This window comes from Rhodamnia argentea, chromosome 7 (assembly GCF_020921035.1).
Source record: "Rhodamnia argentea isolate NSW1041297 chromosome 7, ASM2092103v1, whole genome shotgun sequence".
NCBI classification, from domain to species: domain Eukaryota; kingdom Viridiplantae; phylum Streptophyta; class Magnoliopsida; order Myrtales; family Myrtaceae; genus Rhodamnia; species Rhodamnia argentea.
The window spans coordinates 9,965,325-9,989,850 of NC_063156.1; the positions used below are offsets into that span (position 1 = coordinate 9,965,325).

The window sequence follows — 24,526 nt, forward strand, 5'->3', positions numbered from 1 at the left end:
AAAATCATCATTTGCACATGTATGAATCTTCTTAGTGATGGATATATTGCCTTTTTTCTTTCTTGTTTCGTGAAAAATGAATAATTTTAAATATATATTTTTTGAAAAATGATCGTTTATATCCAGAAGGCATCTAAAATAATTTATCGTTTTAAATATATTATTTTTAAATTCATTCAATCTGTGCGAAATAAAGAGAAATTATTTTAGATGCCTTTATCTGTTTTCATTTATTGGCAATAAATTCAATTAACTTGTTTTGAGTTTATTTAACCATTTCATAACCAAAAGCAATGTGTTTTTTTTTTTGGGTAAGGACCAAAAGCAATGTGTTTGGGTACGCTAAAACAATAAATGCTTATGTTATATCATTTTCTTCAAACAGCATATAGCATGTTTAGATGGTACTTTGAATTTTTTCCTTTTGGGGGTTTATACTGCATGGTCCATTTTGCTCGCAAGTTATAAAGCTAGCATTAACTATCGACTAGTTGAAATTAACAAAAGTAGCATATTTGTTACTTGATAGCATCTCGAGATAAAACTACTCTAAATTTTTTTTCAATGCAAAGCAATATGGTGACCTTTTATTATCATCACATATTCTGGTCATTAAGCGACAAGCAAAAATTTTAATTATGTTTTTAACTCTTCTCACATGATATGAGAGAAGATCATTATTGATGGTAGTTGTTAGGATTTGGCGCGTAATCATCATAGAATTCAAAAAAAGAAATCAAAATAGAAAATTTATCATGATTTATTCTTAAATTAGGGCTATATTCATTATTCAATAGATGTTTTCATTATAATTAGCATATCATTTTTTTTATTACAATCCTTGATTACGAGGAAAAAACAATATGTTATAGTAATTATTCATAGTTCAAAAGTGCTGCCCACCCTGTCGGGGCGGCTCCCTCATGTGTACAGTGGGCGGCGGCTCCCTCGGGATCCCGTCAGCTCACTGGATAGAATCTCGTGCTTTCCTATTTGCGGGAGCATGAATCAAACCCAACAGACGGAGGCTAACGGAGGTGTCTGGACTGTATCTGGACCAAACCTTCTGAGGAGCGTAGATTCGATGGGGTGGCCCTTCCTTGCGAACGAAAAAGACGCTTTACTCTTGTGTAGAGGTACATGAAAATATCGTTTCGATCGGACAAAACTCCTCTCTCGCGCTCACCCATTTTCTTCACCGTCTTCACGTTCTCAGAGGAGGAAAGGCCACCTCTTTTCCCCCAAAAAAATCTGGACACAAAAGCGGGGATCCTTTTTCTCTCTTTCGTTGTCTTCACTCCAGCAGCCAATCTCTATAATCGGGTGGCGAGCGTTCCTCTTGAAAATCCCAGCGTTTATTTGCAAAACATTCAAAACTCTAACAACGTGTTATAGAAGTAACGAAAAGGTCGGAGCTTGATAACTTCAGCTGCCTCGCATTACGTTCGCTCGATTGGATTCTACTCCGTTCCCGTGATTTCTCTCTTCGGTTTTGCTAGATATCGAGAAATCCCTTCTGGGCCTGAGTGATTTCTCCTCAAGAATGGCGAATTTTGGAATATTTTCCGACTCCAAGTCCACGGAATCTGTGACCGTCAGCTTCAGAATACCGTACTACACTCACTGGGGTCAGAGCCTGCTCGTGTGCGGCTCTGAGCCGGTGCTCGGATCGTGGGATGTGAAGAAGGGCGTATTGTTGACTCCGTCTCACCACGGCGACGAGCTCATATGGCGTGGGAGTGTCACTCTGCCGAGGGGTTACACGAGCGAGTACAGTTATTACGTGGTGGACGATGGCAGGAACCTGTTGAGATGGGAGATGGGGAAGAAGCGCAGGTTGGTGTTGCCCGAGGGAGTGAAGGGCGGTGATGTGGTGGAGCTTTATGATCTTTGGCAGGTTATCCTTTTTCCGATTCTTCTTCTGCTAAACTTTTAGTCTCTTAATTTATTGTGGAAACAAAACAAAAGTTTATGATTCTTGCTTTTATTTGATTCAACTAGAAAGGGGTGATGGAGTTGCTCTAGCGATTCTTGCGAATAAGCTGCTCTACTATTGTCTAATGGTAGATTCCTATTGTGGGAAAAAAGTGAAAGATGGGTGGAGTGGTTCAGTTGCACTCCGAGATTCTTGTAACTTACCTTTGTTCTTTTTCCAGAATAAAATGGATCTATGGTGAGATTGTTTATTGACAATGGAGTGTTATACAAAGTTAACAAGCTGGGAATCGGGGTTGAAGAGCGATTGTAAAGGGAAGATCATTACAATAAGATAAGATAGAAGAGTATGCGGAAGTTGAAAACCGCGACAGTGCTCACTTTCCTCAACTTGGTCCCTTTTATATTTTCAGATTGTGTTTTGCTGTCACAACCTATTTCGATCTGGGGTCCCGTGACTTGACGATTCTTCACTTTATTCTGAAGTTGGATTGCTGCTTTGCACTTCTCATCTTCCATCTACATGTTTGTTTGTTTTGTTAACTATAACATCAGTGTTTAGCTGTTGTAAATCTGAAAAGGATAATCATTGGCAAGTGCCGCTTGGATCATCCATCTTAGAGCAGTTGAGATTATGAGGTGTTTCGGAGGGGTCCTGGAATACTGGATACAATTAGATCGAGTAATTTAGCCACAATGATTATGTTTTCTTTTAGCGTACATTGTTGTTTGATGTTGTGGAAGTTTTTTGACAAGAACTGGTACTCAACTTCCTTGAAGCACATCTTGATGAGTAGTAGCTGACACCTTTTTCCCAGCAGACTGGTTCAGATACTCTCCCATTCAGAAGTGCGTTCAAAGATGTCATCTTTCGTAGAAGTTCAAGTGTGGGCATAGAGAGACCCCTTGTAGTTCTTCAGAATAATTTGGATGAAATTGGTAATTTGTTCATTTAGACTATTGATGAAACCTTTGCATGTATTTTCTTTGAAACTTTTAGCTGACTGTTTCTTATTTGTGCTTGGGTCAAATGCAGATTCTGTCCTCATTCATTTTCGAATATGCTGCCCCAGTATAGAAGAGGACACTGCAGTAAGCTCCCCTTTCCAACTGAACTTTTGACTTGTTTGTTTTAAACAATTTCTATGTTCCTTTTCTTATCCTGTTGGGCTTTCAGGTGTATGTGATAGGGAGCTGTTCGAAGTTGGGGCAGTGGAAGATTCAGAATGGAGTTAAACTTGGCCATGCTGGTGATTCAGTTTGGCATGCTGATTGTGTAGTCCAAAGAGGCGACTTTCCCATAAAATATCCTTTCGAGTTTCTTTTGGCTTCAAGAATTTGACTGCTTTCAAGTAGTATCTTCTTGGCTGTTAGTTTGGCTATTGCAGGCCTATCTCTCTCTCCTTAACCATCTTTTACACATACAAGTATTGTACATATGGCAAGGCAGGGAACATTTCTCTTGAAGTCGGCTCTCAACGGGAACTTTCCCTCGAATCCTCCGAAAGTCAACCAAGATATATGTTCCTCTCTGATGGCATGTTTCGAGTAAGCAAGTTCACTATTTATTAGCTTTTAAGTGGTATGATTTGTGACATTCGGTGACATTCTCTTCATCAATCTGTTTCTTAGGCAATGCCATGGCGCGGTGCTGGTGTTGCTATTCCCATCTTTTCCATCAGATCCGAAGAGGATGTTGGAGTTGGGGAGTTTCTTGATTTGAAGTTGCTTGTTGACTGGGCTTTTGAATGTGGATTTCACTTGATTCAACTTTTACCAATTAATGATACTTCTGTACATGGAATGTGGTGGGACTCTTATCCTTACAGGTAAGCTGTCTCCTTAAAAGTTTGTATACTTGCGATTATCACGGGAATAAGTGTCTTCTTTCATCTATTCATACCTGACTCTTACTTTCCTCTACATTATAGTTGGAAAAAAGAAAAATCTAATAACGAATATTGTTTTTTGCACCTTCTGATCTTCACATACCAGTTACCACATGTGGTTAATTTTTTTTTTTAATCAACTCACAAGCATGGTGTCTTATTTAACCTTTATCCCTCTTGTTTTGGAGCAAGAAATCTGGACAAGAGTTGAGGTTCTGGATAAAGAGGTGCAAAAGTATGCAAAATTCACAGTGATGAATATGTTCTGGCACAGAAATGTATTAAGGAATGCCTCTGTCTGGAGTAGGACACTATCATAGAGAAGCACCCGGAAGTGGGAGAAGAAGCACAGAAACTGACCACTAGCCAATATCTTGTCGACGATACTGTTTAAAAAGCTACAGCTTTTTTAGTTAAGAGGAACAGGCAAAAAAGAGCTTAATGCTTCTGATGCATGATTCCTTGGCGAAATCAATTCATACATCTCTAGTTATCAGTTGTTCATCATAGAGAAGGTTGAAGTTTATTATGATAGTTTTTATGTTTTCATCTGCTTACCTATTTGGTTTTTTTCCCTCCTTGTATTCATGCAGCTCACTTTCAGTATTTGCATTACATCCACTTTACCTGAGACTGGGTGCTCTTTCGAAGAACATACCTAATGATATCAAGGTGTTATATGTAACTTTTCACCTTTGCTTGCGATAGATGTACTGAGAGCAGCTTCTTTATTGTCAAGCTTTGAACTCTCAAGCATGTCTTTTGTTACAGAATTGATCTGTATTCTTCTTGTCTTCCAGCATGATATTTTGAAGGCCAAGGAGGAGCTGGATAAGAAGGTAACATGGTTTATTAATTTTTTTGCTACCTAAGGAACTTTTTCCTATGTATGTTTGGTAATTCTAACTGCAAACAAGCTAGAATTGGGCCACGTGGCTTCATTGGGAGGGAAAATTTCTGAAAAGCATGAGAGCCTCGTTCATGGCAAGAAATGATTAGACAGAGGCTGATGTCCAGATTCTCCGCTCTCTTCTTGTTTTCTTTTGTGGTTCTATTTTATGCTTGTGATTTCACTCGTTCCAGTAGGACAATAATCCCGTCCCTTAATAAAATAAAATGCCTTTATCTATGAATTTTTAGCATTAGATATTAAACTGAGTTTTGGAGGTTTGGATTACCAACTAGTAATTATTTCTCAGTAATCCTCTCCCTTAATCAAATAAAATGCCTTTATCTATGCATTTTTAGCATTAGATGTTGAACTGTGACTTGGAGGTTTTGGTTACCAACTAGTAATTATTTCTCATGCTAGCAAATTCCCGTAGATCGCATATACCTTATTTCTCTATTTTTATCTTGCCTAAGTAGATTATCTTGAGTCTCGTTCTTTACACTTCTTCCTAGCTGCTTGGCCTGTAGTAGGTATCTAGTTTACTGCTTTTGGTAATCCTTTGGGAATTTGTAGGAAACTCTTTATTTCTTTATTTATTAAATTTATTTTTCAAGGCGGGATACTTATATTTCTACTCCAATGCTGGCCAAATTTCCTTGAAATGGCTCCTCACGCACGTAGTTCTATCCTAATGCCCTCTTGTTTTGATAAACAATGCTGGAACCAACCTGCTCTATTGGGTTAGTCATTGGTTTTGACGGCTTTCTTCCTGATAGAGTGGAGCAATCGTCTGTGCCTCGTGAAGTCTAGATACATTATCTGTTCAACTAAGTTTGCTTCTATCAATGAGATTGGTGATATTTTCTATGAAGACGAGTTGGCGACAAAATGTGAGGCTGCTTGTTGTGTTTCTAGTTGAAGAAAGGCTTGCATCAGTAATTTTCTGTATGGGACATGTTAAGCATAATTGACATCTTTGGTGTTGCTAATTACTAAATGGCCAATTATGTTACTGCAGAGGCCAGTTTTTCTGTATATCCTGACACGCAAATTGCCTTAATTGAGTTTGGATGTCTAGGATGTTGATTATGAAGCGACAATGGCCGCAAAGCTTTCAATTGCCAAGAAACTTTTCTCTCTTGAGAAGAATTCAGTCCTTAATTCAAGCATCTTCCAAAAGTTCTTTTCAGAGAATGAGGTCATAAAAATTCTTTTTGTCCTGTTCTAATTAATTTATGATGTTCTTTTGAGATAGGATGCATCGTAGCAACTCATAAGCTGTGTCCTTTGAAGTTGCAGTTTTCACTCTGACTCCTGCTTCAATTATTTGTAGGAATGGTTGAAACCTTATGCAGCCTTTTGTTTCCTACGTGACTTCTTTGAAACTTCTGATCACAGCCAATGGGGTCGCTTTTCCCAATTTTCAAAGGAAAAGGTGATTTTTGCTTCGTTTTTTAGTCAATTTGGTTTATCTGTTTATTCAGTTTTTATTGATGAACTTACTAGATTTTTAGACGCTCTAATTGAAGATCTGATAAGATCGTCCTTCTTTCCTTGCAGCTTGATAAACTTGTCTCAAAAGAGAGCTTGCACTATGACATTATATGCTTTCACTACTACATTCAATTCCATTTAGACTTGCAAGTAAGTGTATTGCGTTTTCTCATTTTGATGTATTCTGGAAATTGTTCACTAGCCATCCTGACATATTTATTTATTTATTTATTTTTGGTCCAAAACATTTTTATTGGTTGAAACATTATGAATTGGCAGTTGTCAGAAGCAGCTGGGTATGCTAGAGAGAGAGGAGTGGTGTTAAAAGGAGATCTGCCTATTGGTGTTGATAGAAATAGTGTTGATACCTGGGTCTATCCAAATTTGTTTCGGATGAACACGGCAACTGGAGCGCCTCCTGATTATTTTGATAAGAATGGGCAGAACTGGGGGTTTCCTACTTATAACTGGGAGGAAATGTCGAAGGACAATTATGCTTGGTGGTGTGCCCGTTTAACACAGGTTCTTGTTGGCATATAATAGCACAGTACCATGTGTCAACAACTTTTGAGCTCTTGGTTTGCACAATGGTCATTTTGAACTTAATAAGCATGACTATGAATTTTTCTCACCAGATGGCAAAGTACTTCACGGCTTACCGAATTGACCACATACTTGGTTTCTTTAGAATCTGGGAACTTCCAGAGCATGCCATGACAGGCCTTGTTGGTAAATTTAGACCATCAATTCCTCTAAGTCAGGTACTACTAATCCTCTTGATTCATACTGAAAATGAAGTTCACAGAAATTATTTCTTGTTATAAATGATTCCTCTTCCTCTGTTTAAAGCTTTTTTAGTAAAATTGATATCTAATTGTAGGAAGAACTTGAACGAGAGGGAATATGGGACTTTAATCGTTTGAGCAATCCTTATGTCCGGCAGGAATTATTACAGGTTGCTAACTTTTACTTCTTTGACATGTTGTGATTAGTGTCTGTACATTCAAATGATTCTGTTTGTCAATTGGTCCCAATTGATGAGGTTTTTTGGTTCAAAGGTTTTATACTTCATAGGAACAATCTTCTCCTCTTGCAGGAAAAATTTGGAGAACCATGGCCTCTTATTGCTTCTAATTTCTTCAATCAATATGAGAAGCACCTTTATGAGGTAACGATGAGGAGTTAGAGCACCATGAAGCTTTATATTGTTCTCCCTCTTATGATTTTTCACCTGCAAATTCAGGTTGACTGATGTCTCTTTTGAGGGACTTAGTTTTCTCAAGTATAGCTGGCCGTGGCTGCTTAATCCAGTTGAAAGTTATATTGGTTTGAACTTAAACCAACAGTGATGGAGTTTCATGTGTCTGTTCTATGTCAAGATATTTAGACGTACTTACTTCTGTGGAGATTCGTGTGCCACGAAATTCTTGTTTTAAATTGTGATTCAGAAGTCTCTCTTCAATTTTAAATGGCAAAAAGTGCTATCAAGGGACATGGGAGGTACAAAATCGAACTGAAGAATAAATGAAGGAAAATGGACAATTGAAGCAGTTATTCACCTGTAAATTCAGGTTGACTGATGTCTCTTTTGAGGGACTTAGTTGTCTCAAGTATAGTTGGCCGTGCCTGCTTAATCCAGTTGAAAGTTATATTGGTTTGAACTTAAACTAACAGTGATGGAGTTTCATGCGTCTGTTATATGTCAAGTTATTTAGACGTACTTACTTCTATGGAGATACGGGTGCCATGAAATTCTTGTTTTAAATTGTGATTTGGAAGTCTCTCTTCCTTTTTAAAGGGCAAAAAGTGCTATCAAGGGACATGGGAGGTACAAAATTGAACTGAAGAATAAATGAAGGAAAATGGATAATTGAAGCAGTTATACGTCCTGTTAAAGCTTATAATATAGATCCTCTTTGTACCCTGTTGGTGTGATTAGAGGCCTGATTTGGTAGTAATGGCATCTTCTCCTTGCAAAACTTCCTGGTAATGGCAGCGAGGAAATGGGAAAAAGAATTACTTGCTCTTAGGCCCTGGATGGAATTTGATGGTGCCGCGCTCTTAGTGGTTTCACACGTGTCTAACAAGGGCAAGTTCAAATGAAGTAGAACTTATTTGCCTCCGGCATTTCGCCTTGTTGTTTTATTTGCTTTCGGAATTTTGTTGCCTTGTAGATGTGTTATGAAAGCATCTTGGCCTAGCTTCAACTTCAGATAGTTCTTTCTGTCCACTGATCCACTGATTCACATGAGATTGGTTGATTTTGTAGTTCAAGGAAGACTGCAACACAGAGAAGAAAATTGCTGCAAAGCTGAAGTCATTTGCTCAAAGGTCCCTGTTGGAAGATGAAAATAAGATACGTCGTAATCTCTTTGATCTTCTACAGGTAATAAGAGTCAATCTTCCGTTTCTCCTATAATTTGGTGCACTTGTTTTTTTTCCCCCTGCTTTCCACCTTTACTTGTTAGAATCTATTTGCGTTTGCAATCCTAGCACTGTTCCATCTTGCAGAATATAGTTCTTATCAGGGATCCCGAGGATGCGAAGAAATTTTATCCTCGTTTCAATCTGGAAGATACAGCAAGTTTTAAGGACTTGGATGATCACAGGTATCAGTCTTTTGGTTCTCATTGAGTCACTGAGGCTTCGTTTGCTTCGCGAAAAAGTAATGATTTGGAAGACATTTACCTAAAAATGATGGCTTTTATCGCTTAAAATAATTGGTTACTGAACAACAATTTTATATCCAAACATTTTCGTGGATGATGAAAATTCTTTCGTTTTTGTGTATTTGTAAGTGATACAAGCGACGTTTTTAGAAAAATGTTATCCAAATCATTCATTTTCCGTGAAACATACCTAAGCTTGACTAATGTTGGCTCCATTTTCGTTAATGGTTTAATTGTTGGTTATTATGTCCTACTGGAAAACATGGTGTCCTTTTGATCTCTTCGGTCAAAATTATTTGACCTTGTGTTGCGTTTGGGTTTCTTATTGGGAGCAAGGGGGCTTTACTAGAAGATGGATAACTCCTCTTTATGACATTTAACGAGTTTTTTTTTTTACGCAGCAAGAATGTTTTGAAGCGATTGTACTATGATTACTATTTTCACCGGCAAGATAACCTGTGGAGACAGAATGCTTTAAAGACATTGCCTGTCCTCCTGAACTCTTCAGATATGTTGGCTTGTGGAGAAGATTTAGGCCTCATCCCGTCGTGTGTACATCCAGTATGTCTCCCAATTTCATACGAATACTTTCTAATAAGGAGCTGTTGTAACTGTGACATTATCTCACAGGTTATGCAAGAACTTGGACTAGTAGGTTTGCGCATCCAGCGAATGCCTAGTGAACCGGATCTTGAGTTTGGTATTCCTTCTCAGTACAGCTACATGACGGTATGATCCTACAGGATTCCACGTAGCTTGTTCGAATACTTCACCAATCTTGTTAACCGAGTTGTGCTTTAAGCTAATTTCAGATATCTATGTGTTTCTGTTTCTGGAGTAATCATAGAAAGTTAAAATTTGCAGTTCTGTCTTTTCATTGCTCATCAAGTCTGCTTTCCGTGCATTCATAAGAGAACTTCTTCCCTTCCCTTATGTATGCGTGTCTGTGCGCATGAAGTACCAAAGAAAAGAAACTTTCCAAAACTGGATATGTTCTATAAGTTGATGGTGAAACTTCTCCTGTTGCTTAGGTGTGTGCTCCTTCTTGCCACGACTGTTCTACGTTACGTGCTTGGTGGGAAGAAGATGAAGAAAGAAGGCGTCGTTTCTCCAAAAATGTGATCGGTTCTGACAAGTTGCCCCCAAGTAAATGTGTTCCTGATGTTGCATATTTTATTTTACGCCAACATGTCGAAGCTCCATCCATGTGGGCAATCTTCCCTCTTCAGGTATTTTGCCCGAGACAGTTCTTCAGCTGAAATTCCATTTGCATCTAATTGGTTGTTAGGTGTGGCAGATCCATTCTCATACCCTTGATGGTTCCTATGCTCAATTTCATCATTTACTGTTCTCTTTTGTTTGGATATCCTGTGACTTGGGCCGTGCTTAAGTCACGTTTGTGTTGATGTCAGGACTTGCTGGTGTTGAAAGAAGAATACATGACTCGTCCAGCAACCGAGGAAACAATCAATGACCCGACCAATCCAAAGCACTACTGGAGATACCGTAAGCTTAATCCTTCCGTTGTTTTGAGGTTTTGAGATTAGAACATGAGAGATGATTCTGCAGTTCTCTATAGCTTGCTTTAAGTATTTGACCCTTAAATTAAGTTGATAAGATACAAAGACTGCACCGAGTTCTGAGACGAGTGCATCTTGAACTCAGGTGTACACGTGACGTTGGAGGCCTTGATGAAGGACGGAGATCTCACAACCACGGTTAAGAATCTTGTACGTGGGAGCGGAAGATCACATCCTCTTCTTCTTGAAGCTAATACGAGTGGCAGTCGAGAAACGGGAAATAGTACTACAGAAAAGAAGCTAGTCAGTGGAGAATCCTTAACCACACAGTTAACTGGAGCTCCACAGAGGGAGAGCCTTGTGGTTTCATAGTCCAGCCGGCGCTTGTAAGCTAGACATTGTATTGGAAAATCAGGAGGAGGAGGTCCTTATTACTTTCTTTTTCCTAATAAGCGTAGAATAACCTTTCCTCTCACACAACTGAGGGATAATACTGTATTATACGATGCGTTATGACTTAGATACCTCAGTATATATGCACTTGTCACACGAGATATTGAAGCGTATGGTCGTACTGATTCATTCTCATATGGCTCGAGCACTTGCTGCACGGAAACTACTACCCATTGCATCTTGAGGCAGCAGATTGTGGTGGCCTAATTATAAGTTTTTTTTTTTTTTAGGGAAGATGGATGTTCTTCTCCTTTCTTGCGGTTATGTCATGCGGAACGTCACCGGTATGAAAGAGTTTCATTAAGATCATGAAAATGGATAGTATAGCATCCGCACTTTGCCTTATTTCCATCATTATCGGGTATTCTTCAGTCATTACACATTACACTGTTCTTTAGTTACAGCAGTACTGATAAAGCATCCTGTGTTTGGAAGAACCGGGCTTGTGTGCGTGTTTTATTGCTCGAAGATTTCCAGAATGGTATGTGGTCGGACCTTGAATTGACATCCACGCGGTTCCAGGTCCTTGATGTTTGATCATGCAAGATTTTCGTAGTCTTTCACCAAAGAAGATGCTAGTGCGGGATCCTTGCTATGTAACGACTCGAAAATTGCATAAAGGAATTGTGACTTCCATGCGTCGCCAAAGCATTCATATGCAAACTCGCACACGGTCCAAAATACTCATCCGATCACACGCAATGTCTGTTCAAGAAAGGAGCGCGAACTAGCGCTACCGATCTCTTCTTCCGTATCATCATACCATGCCGTTATCGTCTTAAATGGTGTTGAGTCAATAGTTCGATTGGGTATTCGATTTATTCCCATCGTTACGCTTGACAAGAGAAAATTACCCCAAAAAATTCTTGACTTATTATATTTGCATCAATTCAATCTTAAACTTTTTAATTTGACAAATATAGTTCTAAACCTTTCGACAATTTGTATGATGAAGTTCATCTCAAGATATTCGTAATTTACGTTCCTACCCTTCACGAGAAAAAAAATTACCTCAGAGAAAAAAAGGAAAAAAAAAAAGGACCCACAGTCACGGATGCACCCGTCTTCTAAGTTCTTACTACGAAAATCCTAGTACGACTCGTCGAGTACGACATGAGATCGGCGGTGACATCATATCCGAGGTATCCCTTCAAAAATCTAAGAAAAAGACTTCAGGTAACATTGAATTTTGCGTCGGCCTAAAATTCTCAAGTTGCCATTAACATGAAGTCCTTTCAATCTCCACCGTCGTGTGATTGCTAAGCCCCTCCAAAATAAGAATCGGACCAACTCGGATTCAACTAAATTCGGCACCAAATCGAAGCGATTACCACGCCAAGAACGGAACTCCCGAAACGACATTGTTTGAGGATCCGCCTCTCTTTCAAATTTCCTTTTTCCCTTTGTCGTATTGAGGAATTAGGAGGGTTGTCCAGAAATAGGAAGCAGTTACCTCGGAAGACGCAGCGAAATCAGGGGACGAGTTGGGTTTTATCGGGAGCAAAGAAAGGATTGATTTTTACCGTTTTGGCTGACTGATATTATCAAAAGGGGTTGTCGGTTTGAAAGGGGGGGGATCTGTGGAATCCTCTTGGAAAAAATTATATAAAAATAGTTGTTTTCTTCAATAAAGTAGTGACGGATTGATCCTCTCGCGCTCCCGTTGCTCTTCGTCTCCCCTGAATGCCTTAACCAGTGTTCAGGGTCTGTTTCCCTGTCTCTATCTCTCTCTCTCTCTGTCAATTCTTTCTGACCATGTTTTCTTTGGCCCTTCTATTGTAATTATGTGTTTGGTTTCTGTCATTGCTTCGTGTATTGCAGGAGAAAATTTTTGGCTGTCTTGTTCATTTTGTTGGCTCGTGTGATTCGTAATTGCATATGATCATGCTCTTTTTCGTTTTATCGTTTTGTGTTTGGTTCTTCACGGTTGATCATTTCATTTTCCTGTGCATTTTGTTCCGGCATTGTCGAATTCTGATGCATTTGTAACAGAAAGAAGAAGAAGAAATAGAAATGTGATGCCTGAAATCATTTTGTAACAATTCGAAGCATGCTTTCCTCTGGTTGTACTTGTTCCAGTGCCCAGGAAACATAAACCAGCAAAAAAGAGAGGAAAATAGAAGAGCCCGTTGTTTTAATTTTTCGCCTTAATGCGTGTTGGATGAAATTACTCCGTGTTTATGACATTTTATCTCATGTTTTCAGAAAATTGTGGCGATTTTTGTGCGGAGGAGCGAGGGATTTTGTAGGTTGGTGCATTCCATATTGGATCCGACTCAAGACTTTCTTTCTTTTCATTATGGGATGGTTGATGAGCTTTTCTTTTTGTTTTTGTTTTTGGTTTTGGTTTGTTCCGTGCTGTTTTTAAATCCTTGTCCTTCTCCATTGGGATATATGCAGGTTATGATATTGTCATCAGTGGGTATGAGTTGAACCTACTATGTGATTGTCATCAGCAAGCCGACATTACTGAAGCAAGTGTGGCACTGTACATAGGAACCTGCATTATTTTGGTGTGGCAACATTTACTTTATTTTTTCTAGGATATGGTTTTGCTAGCATTTCAAGATATGTTAGTAGTTATTCTGTTGGGAACGAAGCAGAGATCCAACTGGATTAGCTTCAGCGTCTATTTCACGTGCATTACTCGATGGAGTAGGAAGTCAAATTAGGAAGATTTCTTAGGTTCAAGCATGTGGGAGTTCCATCCAGTCAAGCCACACAACATATTCCACTCTCGTCAGTTTCACAGCGTCACACGGAGAATGCTTGTGACTAGCACTATGACAAATGTGCACATTGTCACTGTTGATCATGTTAGGGTGGATGTGAAAATCGGGGGTTTGAAGAGAGCGAGAAATGAACAAATTTTTTGTTGAATTTTTCACTGTCTAGAGATATTAAAACAAACTTTTGCCCAGGAATGACGAAAATGATGCAATTATGTTAATCCAAAGATATGCTTGCGTGTTAGAGGTTGTTCTTTCCATGTAATAACTTATGCGACTTATTTTAGTTGTCAAATGTTCATCTCAGTCGATGTGCCATTAGTACTGACTTGAAGCTGTCTATTCTGGGATGCAGTTTCTGATGGCCAATCCATTAAGGAAGACTTGTTCTCTAGGATTCCTCTGAGGGTTACCCTTGCCCTGCCCTACTGCCATTTGTTCTCTTGAATGAAATTTTGCAGTATGGCGGTAGCAGTCGATCAGCATCATGGATTTAGGCCACTGAGCCGACCTCAGAGATGCAAACTTCAATCCTTCACTCATCTCGACTTCACCGTAATTGATCTCGGCCAAACCCATCTGGCCCATTCCTCAGACCAAGCATTTGATATTGTTAATTTCCACCGATGCTTCTCCACCCCTTGCCTGTCCTTGACCACCCAAGTGGAAGACGACTTTGATAGGAATCCGCGAATCGAGATTCTTGGTGGCTGCAGGGCCTTCAGAGCTCGCGCTCTAGTTGTAGAGGTTGCCATAGCAATGGCTTCCGGTGTCAATCCTGTGCCGGTGTCGAGGGGACTCGGCGGAGCATACTTCATGCGTGGCCGAGATGGGCATGACATTGCCGTGGCAAAGCCTATTGACGAAGAACCTTTAGCTTTCAACAACCCTAAGGGCTTCAGGGGTCTGATGCTAGGCCAACCTGGCATGAAACGGTCCGTATGTGTCGGTGAAAGCGGCTTTCGAGAACTGGCTGCATACATTCTCGATCATGGCGGATTTTCCGGTGTTCCTCCGACTGCTTTGGTGAAGATCTCTCATGTTTTTAATGAAAGCGATGTGTTACCAACATCATTAGCACCTTACAAGATCGCATCGCTGCAACGCTTTGTGGATCATGACTTTGATGCCGGAGAATTGGGTCCCTCTAGCTTCTCGGTAGCATCGGTTCATAGGATCGGGATACTGGACTTGAGAATGCTAAATCTTGACAGGCACGCAGGAAACATTCTGGTTAAGAAACATCTGAACGAAATTTCTACCACTGGGTCACTGGAACTTGTGCCAATAGATCATGGCCTTTGCCTACCCGAGTTCCTTGAGGATCCTTATTTCGAATGGCTGCACTGGCCTCAAGCCTCTGTTCCTTTTTCTGATATAGAAGGCGAATACATATCCAACTTAGACCCCTTTAAGGATGCTGAGCTTTTGAGGACCGAGGTTCCTTCTCTGAAGGAGTCCTCTGTCCGGGTTCTCATCCTATGCACCATCTTTCTAAAACACACTGCGGCTGCTGGCTTCTGTCTTGCAGATATAGGTGAGATGATGACTCGCCAGTTTTCTAGCGGGCAGGAGAATCTCAGTTTATTAGAGGAGCTATGCATTCAATCCAAGGCCGGCATGCTGATTACTTCGGGCGACGGTATGCCTGTTGACCAAACATACAAAGAAAATGACCTTGAAGTTACTCAGTTTGATATGGAAAATGAAGATGACATGGAGGAGGGTTTGGATCTCCCTGAGACGGCTAGGCCACATAAAGTTCCCAGGTTTTTATCTGTCAAGTCAATGTCCGGGCTGCCCGACGCGTTTTTATCTCCAAAAGGGGAGGAAAACGATCCCCTGATTTGTGAATACGAGTCATATGCGACAGAAGACGATGAGGTTGAAAATCATGATGCCACCATCAATAGTCACAACATGGGGGTTTTCAACCGGAGCATGAGTTTCGCCGTGCAACAGCACGGCATTGAGGGGGAGGGGTTCTCTTTCGGAGACATGAGCGAAGATGAATGGGTTCTTTTCCTCGAAATCTTCAAGAAGCTCTTGCCTGAGGTCATGGAGAATGCTAGATGCAACGGCTCGAAGCAGAGGTTGGGAACTTCTTGCGACTTCTGAGGATTCTCTCCAAAGCAAAAGACAGATTAAAGATCAGCAAAAAGATTAAAAAAAACAAAGAAAAAAAAAAAGAAACTGGACATGATCACCGTGGAGTGATTTTCCTATTATGTTTCCCATATGACTTGCTAGTGTAGATTGTAGATAATAACCATCCGGCCGGCGCGAGAGGAAAAGCGATCGGCAAGTTGGCCGTCCTTTCCTTTCTCTACAGTCTCGCTGTGTTTTTATCCTCCTCCTGTACTACCACCATGCAATTATATCAGTGTGTATGTATTGTGTATAAGCTCATTGCCCCATTGCAATTATATCCATCAATGTGTTTGTTCACTCTGATCTGCAAAATCAAAATTGAGTGTCTGGTTTTCTGGAACATGAGAGGGAAACTACTCCGCAGTCCTCCTGTCAATCGGTGCTGGTGCATCTCTGGTCCTGTGTTGACTTGAGAACGGTAAACAAGACAATAGCCGAGGAACATCGAATGTTGTGGTCATTTTACCAATTGATGAACTTGTGAAGGAACTTAGATATAAGTATTGTAAGATAAACAAATCTCATTTACTTCAACAATGGAAGCCAAAGTTTAAAAATGAAAAAGGATAACAGCAAAGCTAATCTCTGTGTACGAAAAACACGAAACATGACAAATATCATTAAAACACAAAAACTTAGGGAAAAAAGAGGCACGTTGACTTTAGCAAGAGCCGAGGCCACTTGCAAGACCAGTGACCATTGTCAACGGTGGCTAGGGTCGTGCAACCAGGGCGAAGATTGGCCGAGGTAGCAAAAACCCAAGGCGAGCCAAAGCTCACCAGGGGTTGCGCGACCGCAGCAACGGTTGACTCGAGGTCCCTTGATCTTATTCCAGCTTCGGGTAGTGGAAACAAACCATCACTTCTCTCTCTCTCTCTACAAGTGTGCTTCTATTGGAGGCACAATGCTCATGCCGTGGTCGGCCAGAGGCTTGTAAGGACTCGACGGCCCTTAATGGTGCCTGAGCGAAGCCGCCGCCCTTTTTCCTCCTCGTATTTCCCTCTTTCTCCCTCTATTAGGGTTTGAGATTTTTCTTTTTCATGTTTTCGATAGTATTACCTAGCCGGCGCTTATCCGACACAGCAATATTTGTCCATATCGACATTTTATGTGCATTTTCAATATAAGGTCTAGCTTGAAAAGAAAAATACATAATTCAGGAGCCACATTGTCCGGAAAAAAATAAATGAAAGAAATTGAATTAAGTAAAAAAGAACGTGAAGAAATTAGTGCGAAAACTCTACTTTATTTCATTCTACACAAAGCATCGGCCATCAAAATTAATTTTATATTTTAAAATTTCTGAAACCGGATGAGTCAGTCATCCGGTCTCAGCACACTATTTTGTGGATGTGGTGGGTCCCGTTTCTGGCGTCTCATTACTCTCGCCAGTGACGGTCAAAAGTCAAAACTTTTTCTTCTCTTCTTCTTCTCCTTCTCCGCACCCTGTCTGAAATCTCTGCAACACCCACCAAGAAGATGACGATCAGCATCGTCGATCACGAGCTCCCCGACGACACCCACAACCTCTACGACGTCATCTTCTACGGCCTCAGCGTCCGCACCCTCCTCACCTACTCCCCTCCCATCGCCTCCTCTTGGCTCTCGTCCCGCGGCTCTCAACCCCTCCTCGTCGGTTTCGACATCGAGTGGCGGCCCAACTTCAGCCGAAACGTCGACAACCGCGTCGCCATCCTCCAGCTCTCCGTGGGCCTCCACTGCCTCATCTTCCAGCTCCTCCAGGCCCCCGAGATCCCCCCGCCCCTCGCCGACTTCCTCCGCGACCCCAGCCACGTCTTCGTCGGGATCGGCATCGACGAAGACGTCGAGAAGCTGCTCTGCGACCACGGCCTCGGGGTCGCCAACGCGGTGGACCTGAGGGACCTGGCCGCGAGGGAGCTGGGCCGGGAGGAGCTGAGGAGGGCCGGGCTGAAGACGCTGGCGAAGGAGGTCCTGGGGAGGGAGATCGATAAGCCGAAGCGGGTCACGACGAGCCGGTGGGACAACCCGTGGCTGACGAGCGTGCAGGTCCAGTACGCGTGCCTCGATGCCTTCGTGTCGCTTCAGATCGGGGAGGCCCTGAATGCCGGAGGTGCTCGGCCGGGAGGCCCCGGGGACGGAGGGAGGTAAAATTCAGGGATTTGAATTGAGGGTCTTGCTAGTTTTTTTCGGATTTTATAGTTGCTTCTTGTGCAGGGATTTGAATCCTGAAAAGCCTGATTGTATAAGGGGATTGACTGCAATTTGTGGAGAATTTTAATTTTCTCTGTGTTGTGATGCCGAGTGATGGTTCGACATAGTTTGATGGTTGCATTGCACCTTCTTGAACAGCAGGTTGGGATGTTGTTTATCTGCTCTGCTTGTCCTAATTCCATTAGATACGGATATGGTGTTAAGATGGTGTCTGCTTATCATAGTGTTGTCCCTGATCTGCGTTTCGAATACGATGTATAAACACGGCTCTGGTGGTGCAGTAGGGGCATTTGATTCTAATTCTTTATGTGAACTGAACAGAAATATGCAAGAAGAGTAACTGTATAGAAGGTTATTCATGTCATAGAGGTAACCGTCTTTGCCAATGGCGCTCTCTGTATATGTCGGAAATCGTGGATGCGATGCCCTTGTCCGCTTTAGAAAGATTTCTCTTTGCTTAGTTAGGATTTATGTTTGCTCCAAGATTTAGATATCTCCCATTTTCGGCATTTCCCTCGAATCTGGGATTGGCGTGTTACATCTGGTGGGATTTCTGAAGTTGCAGCCGTGGTCTTTTAGGACTGTAGAAACCCTGCATAATTGAAGGTCCGGAAGCGCGTTGAGTTCTATCCCTGTGGTTAAAAATCTCGGCTCCTCGTCTTATGTCGACCGTGCAAGGGAAACATGAGACTGGTGCTTGTTATCAGGACAGTGGAGCTCATATAGTATCCATCTTCTGGTGGCCTGGATTGGGAAAATCTGGATTTCATTATTTAAACTACTGCCATCAGTTGCGGAGCCACGGCGACTTAGGAATGAGATTTAGCTGGTGATTAATGTGCAGTATTTCTCTTTCCTTATACTTTTCGTGCATAAGCATGGATGGCAATGACAAGGAATGGATAGACTTGACCTAGACCTAGCATCTTTCTGCTTTAATGTGAGTATCATAATGGTGATTCATGACAGATTAGTTGGTTTCAAAGCAGGTCTGCCATGTTTTGGTTTTGGTATGCATCTTCTCTCCTGTCGGTATATGAGTTTCATTCCTATCCAGGTTTCTTCATCGCAATCCACATGTATGAAAACTTCTTTGCTTACTAGAATTAAGTTTGTCAGCAGTTGCCTCTGGTGATTAGTGTAGCTGTACTTTGGCGAAAGAAAAAGAAGAGGACCTGATGGCATAATACTCACTAGCGGGACTTTCCTTTTGCCAATCACCGCTCTCGTCTTCGACGTAAGCTTCTATATTTCCCCAAAAACTGCGCACGCGCGTGTCTACGATAACAAAATCTTTAATGTGATTGAGAGAATTGAAAGGAAGATGAGGATGGAGGAATGTGTCTGAGCCATGTATATTGTGAAAGTTCGCTGGCAGCTCGGGGACTGATCAAGCATATGTGAGCATGTGTGATGGATCTTGTGCATGGTTTCCAAACTAAGTAGCAGTTTCCTGTAAATGGACGTAACGGAGGGTGGACATGGATTTGATTTTTTAGAGAGGAGTGCGTTGCAGGAATACCAAGTTGTGGCTATGCTCATTCCTGTTCCACATTTGAAGGTGCCGGAGATTCGACAGATTTGATGCATCAATTCACATTTTTCGCACCAATTGTATTCGGACGTTCGCTGCATTACGAAACAAATGCGCCATCCATATCTTCTGGTTGTGCACGCACTGACCCGGGGGTTTCGATGCACATGAAGTTGTTGTCGATGCTTATACACGTTTACTAGGATTCTGTACAATCCCAATTCACGTACGTGTCTCCTTACATGGTTTAAAGTAAGTGAAATACGAGGAAGAAACTGTAATCGCATCACATGGCTAAAAAAGTTAAGGTCTTGATTGACGACGGGTTGCAATATACAAATATCCGGCTAAGAATTCATCCAACATCAACTCCTAGATTACGACCCTAATCATCAGCACCCGGCTGTCCTATATTGTTCTTCAGCTACGAGGACGACTGTGAACAATGCGACTCTCGCTTGATCTCAAACGTTCAAGCAAGCTTTTGCCGTTGTGGCTCCGCGAAATCGCCCTCGGCCGGCCAGCTTTTGCAGTTGTGGCGCCTGGAGCCTTATGACTTGCCGCCATCTTTGGGAGATCACGAGGGTCCAATACCTGCACCGTACGCTGCCTCTTGTCTGTCGAAAGGAATGATGGAATTATGGCCTGCTGCTGTGTATTAGGTCCACGAACCAATGCCTATACTAGGAAATCAATTGACTAACCCGTTTCTGCTTTTTGATAAAGCCCTTGCATGTTCCTCTTGGCGGCTTGAGCCTTCCCGTCCGCCGCAACTTCCTTCCAGCCCGTGATCTTCTGATCGAACCAAATGAACAAGTCAGTTCCTTTAATTGGAAGGATTCTCAGCGAATTAAATTGACTTTTCCACTTACGTCCTGTCGATTGGCGGGTGGTTGTCTGCATCCCGTGCCTGATCCATTCGAGTTTTGCAACTGAAGCATTCTCTCCTTCTCAGACTTCCGCGATGCGACCTCGCTAGCTGGGACTGTCCTCAAGTTAGTGTTTGAGGACATATTGGGGTTCAAAGTGCCCTTGTGCTGATCCACATTCAGCCTCAGGTTCCAGTTAGCAAGTGAACTGGCCTTGTTGATGTCGTATTTCTCCTGTCGCGGTTCCTTGATGGAAGATGTTTTTCCATCTCCGACATCGCCAGGATCTACAGAAAGATTACAAGCACTCACCAGTCAAGAAAACTCAGCATGTGGGGACTCCAGATAAAGAAGAAGAATGTTCGTGCAGTAAATTCATACCAGCGACATCGTTTGTTCTGAGGCAAATGTCTTCGACCAGAGCCTTCCATCCCCTGCAATGAAAAGAATCTGAGCAGTTAGTATGAACCAATCGTGCTCTTGCAGGATCCAATTTGACAGATAAAATTCCATGAAACAATCTAATCCTATGCTATAATCCTGACACTAAGCAAAAACAATGGATCACTCCATACATAGTAATGTTGCGCGCAAGCTGAGCAATCTGCTTCGATCTGCAGTTCCTTCCGACACTGTTGACGCTTACCCCGATCTTAGTTTTCTGCGAAACATCGCAGAAATTAAATGATTAAGAAACAAACTGTTGATGCAAAAAGAATGTACAATTCCTAGATAGAACTTCAATCACACCTCCAATACATCCACAGTGATGTTCATCGACTGGAGTCTTCTCAATGATTCATGCAGCGCGGAATCAGGCTGCCATACCAAGAAATAAAGCTAACTTAGATAGCATGCACTATAGAAGATCGACAGAATGGACAAGACTCGAAACGGCTTTTTAAAAGGTATATGGACATAATAATCTCCGAAAGCGAAATTTTTTTTTTTTTTAAATTAACATCAACGGATAAAGAAACGGAAACTCAATGGACCGAATTCAGAGTTAGGGCACAGACCTCGTGTTGACTGTTGTCTAAAACCCGCTTGATCTTTAGAACTGTGCCAACAATTGGAGCGGTCTCTTCCATATCATCGCTAAGTGCTTCAGCTTCTCCATGACTGTTGTTCATGCTGACCACATCATGCACAGCATTACCCCTGTCACCCTTTGCCTTGCTTTCTTTACTCGCGAGTGCGTAATCACCTCCGGGCCCAATCGTCTCGCACGAGAACAGCCGCTCCGCGATACGACCCCTTCGCGACAGGAAATCTTTCGGGCAATCGAGCGCGGCGATCGTGATCGCCTTTTCGATGAACTCGAAAACATCGGTGTCTGTGGTTCTAAAGAACTGTCTCCATTCATCGAGCGACTCCCCCATCGTGGATTCGATATGGAAAAGCAAAATCGCTTGCGGCGCAAGCAACGGTCAAGAAACTGAGAAAACATGTGTTGTTGTTTCATCGACCGATCGATCGTAATGAGATAACCCAAGAAGTATCGTCGGAGAAAACAACGGAGGAATCGGTAAGAACATTGAGACTAACCTTGAGAGAGAAATCCTTCAGCTTTGCGATCTTGGGACAGAGTAGCGTTTTGAGTGTCCGTAGGACTCGTGTGTAGATTGTGTTTGACGCAAGAGAGGCAAGGAAATTTAAACGACTTTCTTATCTGAGATCAACGCATGAAAGCATCTCCACCGTTGGATTTCAAAGATCGTGAAAGGAAATATTACCGGCTCATCTGAGATCCGAACAGGGAAGAAGATGGATTAATGGAGTAATTATCTGTTTAATAAGTTAATCATCAAGAAAATGGGTATGGATTTGGAGTAATTATTTTCGATAAGTTCGTAAATTTGAGTTAAAATGAAATGTCGCTAGAATCAGATTTGTGGAAATTACTTTTCGTTGTTTTTGGGGTTTACCATATCCATAGAATACTTATAACTAATTAATTTAGGGAAAATTTCAACTAATGGTCCGAAGTGCCCTAATTTTTTCAAGTAAGGGCCTAAAATAGTACTTGCTTCAAATAAATACCTGAAGTGCCCTCGTTCTTTCAAATAAGGGCCTAACTCAAAAATTCTAGTTGATCAAGGGTATTTTTGGCAAAATACAATTTTCATTTAATTTTCAGTTAAATTAAATTAAAAAATGGAAACCACGGGCGGGCTGCCCCATCGACGGTGGGGCCGTGGCGGTTGCCGTGCGACCGGTGCCTCGACGAGGGCCGGTGATCCCGCCGACCGGTGGCAAGGGTCGCGGTCCATCGATAACGGGGCGGCGTCCATAGGCAGCCCTCCCACCTGTGTTTACAATTTTTTTTTTTACTTTTTTTAATTTTTAGAAAACATAAAAAGGAAAAAAATACAGAAATTTTTTTTTAAAAAGTAAATGGTAAAAATGTCCTAACCAACTTGTGAGAGGCTATTTTTTGAGATGATATGGCCACTTCGAGTCCTTATTTGAAATAATAACCACTTGAAACCCTTATTTGAAATAACGAGGGCACTTTAGGCCTTTATTTGAAACAAGTTCCACTTCGAGCCCTTATTTGAGAAAATGATGATATTTTGGGACCTTATTTAGAATTTTTTCATTAATTTATTTTTACTGAGACATTTTTTACGTGGTTACTAACTAGGTTTATAAATCAAGATCTAAAAATTGAAGAATCAATAATAACATGTAAGTTACTTTAATCTCTCTCTCTATATATATATTGTAGATATGACCAAATTACCAATTACTAAGATAAGAGGAATATCTTTACTTTATTATGCACGGAATGAGAAACCATGTTTGAAAGTTATTAACTCATGGTGGACGAGAAAAGTATCAAAAAGTTCAAAACCTATTGTAATTGTGCCATTCACTTCTTAACGTTTTTTTATTTTGGGCCAATTGAGTCTTAAACCTTTTGCAATTATACCAATTCAGTCCATTTGGCCGGTTGACATTGATGTGAACCATTTTTAATAATATTGTAATATTTTTCGAATTCTAGTTATTTTTTAATCTTTAATTTTCATTTTTTTTGTTAGGGCCGATAGAGGTCGCAGTCCTCACTAGCCGTAGAGAGGGTCGCCGCCCTCATCTAGTGGTCGGCGGCATCCTGCTGGCCCTTACCAAAAAGAGAAAAGGAAAAAAATTACTAAAAATTAATTAAAAAATTAAAAAATATTATTATAAATAGTTCGCATCGGCGTCGGCCGGCCAAATGGACCAAATTGGCGTAATTGAAAAATATTTAGGACTCAATTGAAAAAAAAAAATTTAGGATTACATTGACACAATTACAACATGTGTAGGATTTTTTTGGTAATTTTTCCATGGTGGACTAATTTTTGGCCTTGAGAATTTTACTAAAACGGCGACACGAAGTTACTAAGGTTCAGCATGAAACATTTGTTATTAGTATGAGAAAAAGTAATTTGAAAAAAGATTATTCAGATTATTATTCTGTATGAATCATTTGAATCTATTTGGAACTAACATAGTATAATCTACATTTCTCCTAATTCTTTAAACCATGATCCACCACGTCACCTCCCTCCACTGCATGAGGCTTCCCGAGCTCATTGCCAGCCTCACCGGCAACTGTTGCTCCGGCAGTGACCCTGTCGCGACCCTCCAGCTCTGCATTGGCCGCAACTGCCTCGTCTGACCACTCCTCTGAGCCCACACATTGCTCGGCTCTCTGCTCACCTTCCTACGTGACTTCAACCTTTGTGGGTGTTGATAGGGGTGATCGGTTTTCAGGTGGACCGGTTCCCGGTCTAGAAAATGCGAATAAAAGGGAGGATGGTAAGCTTATAAAAGTGCTTCCCATATAAATTAAAAGGTGCAAGATATTTGTACTTCTTTAAGATTACGTCATTCTCACATGCATCACATATTTTCACTATACTTAATGACGGGCATTTGGGGAATATGCCTCACTGGCTCACTAATATCTTTCCGATGAGAAGCACTAAATTTTACGCTATTTGCTAGACATGTAAGCCTTTGAAGGTGGAAATGTTGATCTTTTTCCGGGAAAAAATCTAATCGATTTGATCATCAAGATTATCGGAAAGCCATTATTGGCGTTATTCTGTTAGTTATAGTCGAGCAATACTCGACGGGTGTGCATTAGATTTGTACAGTTAATTGCACTTGTGTCGTTTTAGTAGACAAGATGCCCAGATTAATT

General features: G+C 41.2%; 4 protein-coding genes and 1 long non-coding RNA gene across 14 annotated transcripts in view; 3 read left to right on the top strand and 2 right to left on the bottom strand.

Moving 5' to 3' along the window:
- Positions 1 to 1,006: 1,006 nt before the first annotated feature.
- LOC115737716 (4-alpha-glucanotransferase DPE2) lies at positions 1,007 to 10,987 on the top strand. 3 transcript variants are annotated; one of them, XM_030670007.2, is made up of 22 exons: positions 1,007 to 1,897; positions 2,757 to 2,874; positions 2,966 to 3,027; positions 3,113 to 3,240; positions 3,357 to 3,483; positions 3,568 to 3,764; positions 4,418 to 4,496; positions 4,625 to 4,663; positions 5,795 to 5,914; positions 6,050 to 6,151; positions 6,277 to 6,360; positions 6,490 to 6,732; positions 6,846 to 6,971; positions 7,091 to 7,165; positions 7,307 to 7,378; positions 8,480 to 8,596; positions 8,722 to 8,819; positions 9,281 to 9,440; positions 9,510 to 9,608; positions 9,911 to 10,108; positions 10,292 to 10,385; positions 10,545 to 10,987. In XM_030670007.2, the coding sequence occupies exons 1-22, from the start codon at positions 1,544 to 1,546 to the stop codon at positions 10,769 to 10,771; spliced, it is 2,919 nt and encodes a 972-aa protein (XP_030525867.1). In that variant the 5' UTR covers positions 1,007 to 1,543; the 3' UTR covers positions 10,772 to 10,987. The 3 variants fall into 3 exon arrangements, with proteins under 3 accessions (XP_030525867.1, XP_030525868.1, XP_030525866.1); XM_030670008.2 differs by having other exon boundaries at positions 2,972 to 3,027; XM_030670006.2 differs by having other exon boundaries at positions 2,972 to 3,027; positions 9,281 to 9,608.
- On the bottom strand, positions 7,332 to 7,901 carry LOC125315819. The gene is made up of 2 exons (XR_007199100.1): positions 7,770 to 7,901; positions 7,332 to 7,441 (listed from the first exon to the last, which is right to left on the bottom strand). It is a non-coding gene; the product is annotated as an uncharacterized LOC125315819 (long non-coding RNA).
- A 1,098-nt stretch (positions 10,988 to 12,085) lies between the features above and the next one.
- Positions 12,086 to 15,982, top strand: LOC115737826 (phosphatidylinositol 4-kinase gamma 8-like). Of its 3 annotated transcripts, none has more exons than XM_030670178.2 (4): positions 12,086 to 12,556; positions 12,845 to 13,101; positions 13,253 to 13,365; positions 13,937 to 15,982. In XM_030670178.2, exon 4 carries the CDS (start codon positions 14,029 to 14,031, stop codon positions 15,697 to 15,699), a length of 1,671 nt encoding a protein of 556 aa, XP_030526038.1. In that variant the 5' UTR covers positions 12,086 to 12,556; positions 12,845 to 13,101; positions 13,253 to 13,365; positions 13,937 to 14,028; the 3' UTR covers positions 15,700 to 15,982. The 3 variants fall into 3 exon arrangements, with proteins under 3 accessions (XP_030526038.1, XP_048137656.1, XP_030526037.1); XM_048281699.1 differs by having other exon boundaries at positions 13,058 to 13,159; XM_030670177.2 differs by having other exon boundaries at positions 13,058 to 13,101.
- A 1,146-nt stretch (positions 15,983 to 17,128) lies between these two features.
- Positions 17,129 to 19,499, top strand: LOC115737839 (Werner Syndrome-like exonuclease). Of its 4 annotated transcripts, XM_048281707.1 has the most exons (3): positions 17,129 to 17,858; positions 18,064 to 18,229; positions 18,266 to 18,369. In XM_048281707.1, exons 1-3 carry the CDS (start codon positions 17,212 to 17,214, stop codon positions 18,290 to 18,292), a joined length of 840 nt encoding a protein of 279 aa, XP_048137664.1. In that variant the 5' UTR covers positions 17,129 to 17,211; the 3' UTR covers positions 18,293 to 18,369. The 4 variants fall into 4 exon arrangements, with proteins under 4 accessions (XP_048137664.1, XP_030526059.1, XP_030526060.1 ...); XM_030670199.2 differs by having other exon boundaries at positions 18,064 to 18,369; XM_030670200.2 differs by having other exon boundaries at positions 18,067 to 18,369.
- Positions 19,500 to 19,721: 222 nt separating this feature from the next.
- LOC115737776 (probable mediator of RNA polymerase II transcription subunit 26b) overlaps positions 19,722 to 24,526 on the bottom strand; it is a 111,951-nt gene continuing 107,146 nt past the window's right edge. The window contains exons 1-8 of one of the 3 annotated variants that reach the window (XM_048281705.1): positions 21,877 to 21,946; positions 21,348 to 21,766; positions 21,079 to 21,147; positions 20,904 to 20,989; positions 20,710 to 20,762; positions 20,332 to 20,615; positions 20,164 to 20,254; positions 19,722 to 20,076 (exon numbers count right to left, since the gene is read on the bottom strand). In XM_048281705.1, the coding sequence (XP_048137662.1) occupies positions 19,880 to 20,076; positions 20,164 to 20,254; positions 20,332 to 20,615; positions 20,710 to 20,762; positions 20,904 to 20,989; positions 21,079 to 21,147; positions 21,348 to 21,710 (1,143 nt within the window). In that variant the 5' untranslated portion in view covers positions 21,711 to 21,766; positions 21,877 to 21,946 and the 3' untranslated portion in view covers positions 19,722 to 19,879. Of the gene's footprint in view, positions 20,077 to 20,163; positions 20,255 to 20,331; positions 20,616 to 20,709; positions 20,763 to 20,903; positions 20,990 to 21,078; positions 21,148 to 21,347; positions 21,805 to 21,876; positions 21,947 to 24,526 lie in introns of those variants that run through there. The other 2 variants (XM_048281706.1, XM_048281704.1) reach the window with 2 other exon arrangements.

Excerpts from the sequence above, each read along its gene's own strand:
- LOC115737716 (XM_030670006.2), top strand. The coding sequence starts at position 1,544 with ATGGCGAATTTTGGAATATTTTCCGACTCCAAGTCCACGGAATCTGTG. Across the intron at positions 5,915-6,049 it reads AGTTCTTTTCAGAGAATGAG|GAATGGTTGAAACCTTATGC; the intron begins GTCATAAAAATT and ends AATTATTTGTAG. Across the intron at positions 6,361-6,489 it reads AATTCCATTTAGACTTGCAA|TTGTCAGAAGCAGCTGGGTA; the intron begins GTAAGTGTATTG and ends ATGAATTGGCAG.
- LOC115737826 (XM_030670178.2), top strand. The coding sequence starts at position 14,029 with ATGAAATTTTGCAGTATGGCGGTAGCAGTCGATCAGCATCATGGATTT.
- LOC115737839 (XM_030670199.2), top strand. The coding sequence starts at position 17,212 with ATGACGATCAGCATCGTCGATCACGAGCTCCCCGACGACACCCACAAC. Across the intron at positions 17,859-18,063 it reads GGCCCCGGGGACGGAGGGAG|CAGGTTGGGATGTTGTTTAT; the intron begins GTAAAATTCAGG and ends CTTCTTGAACAG.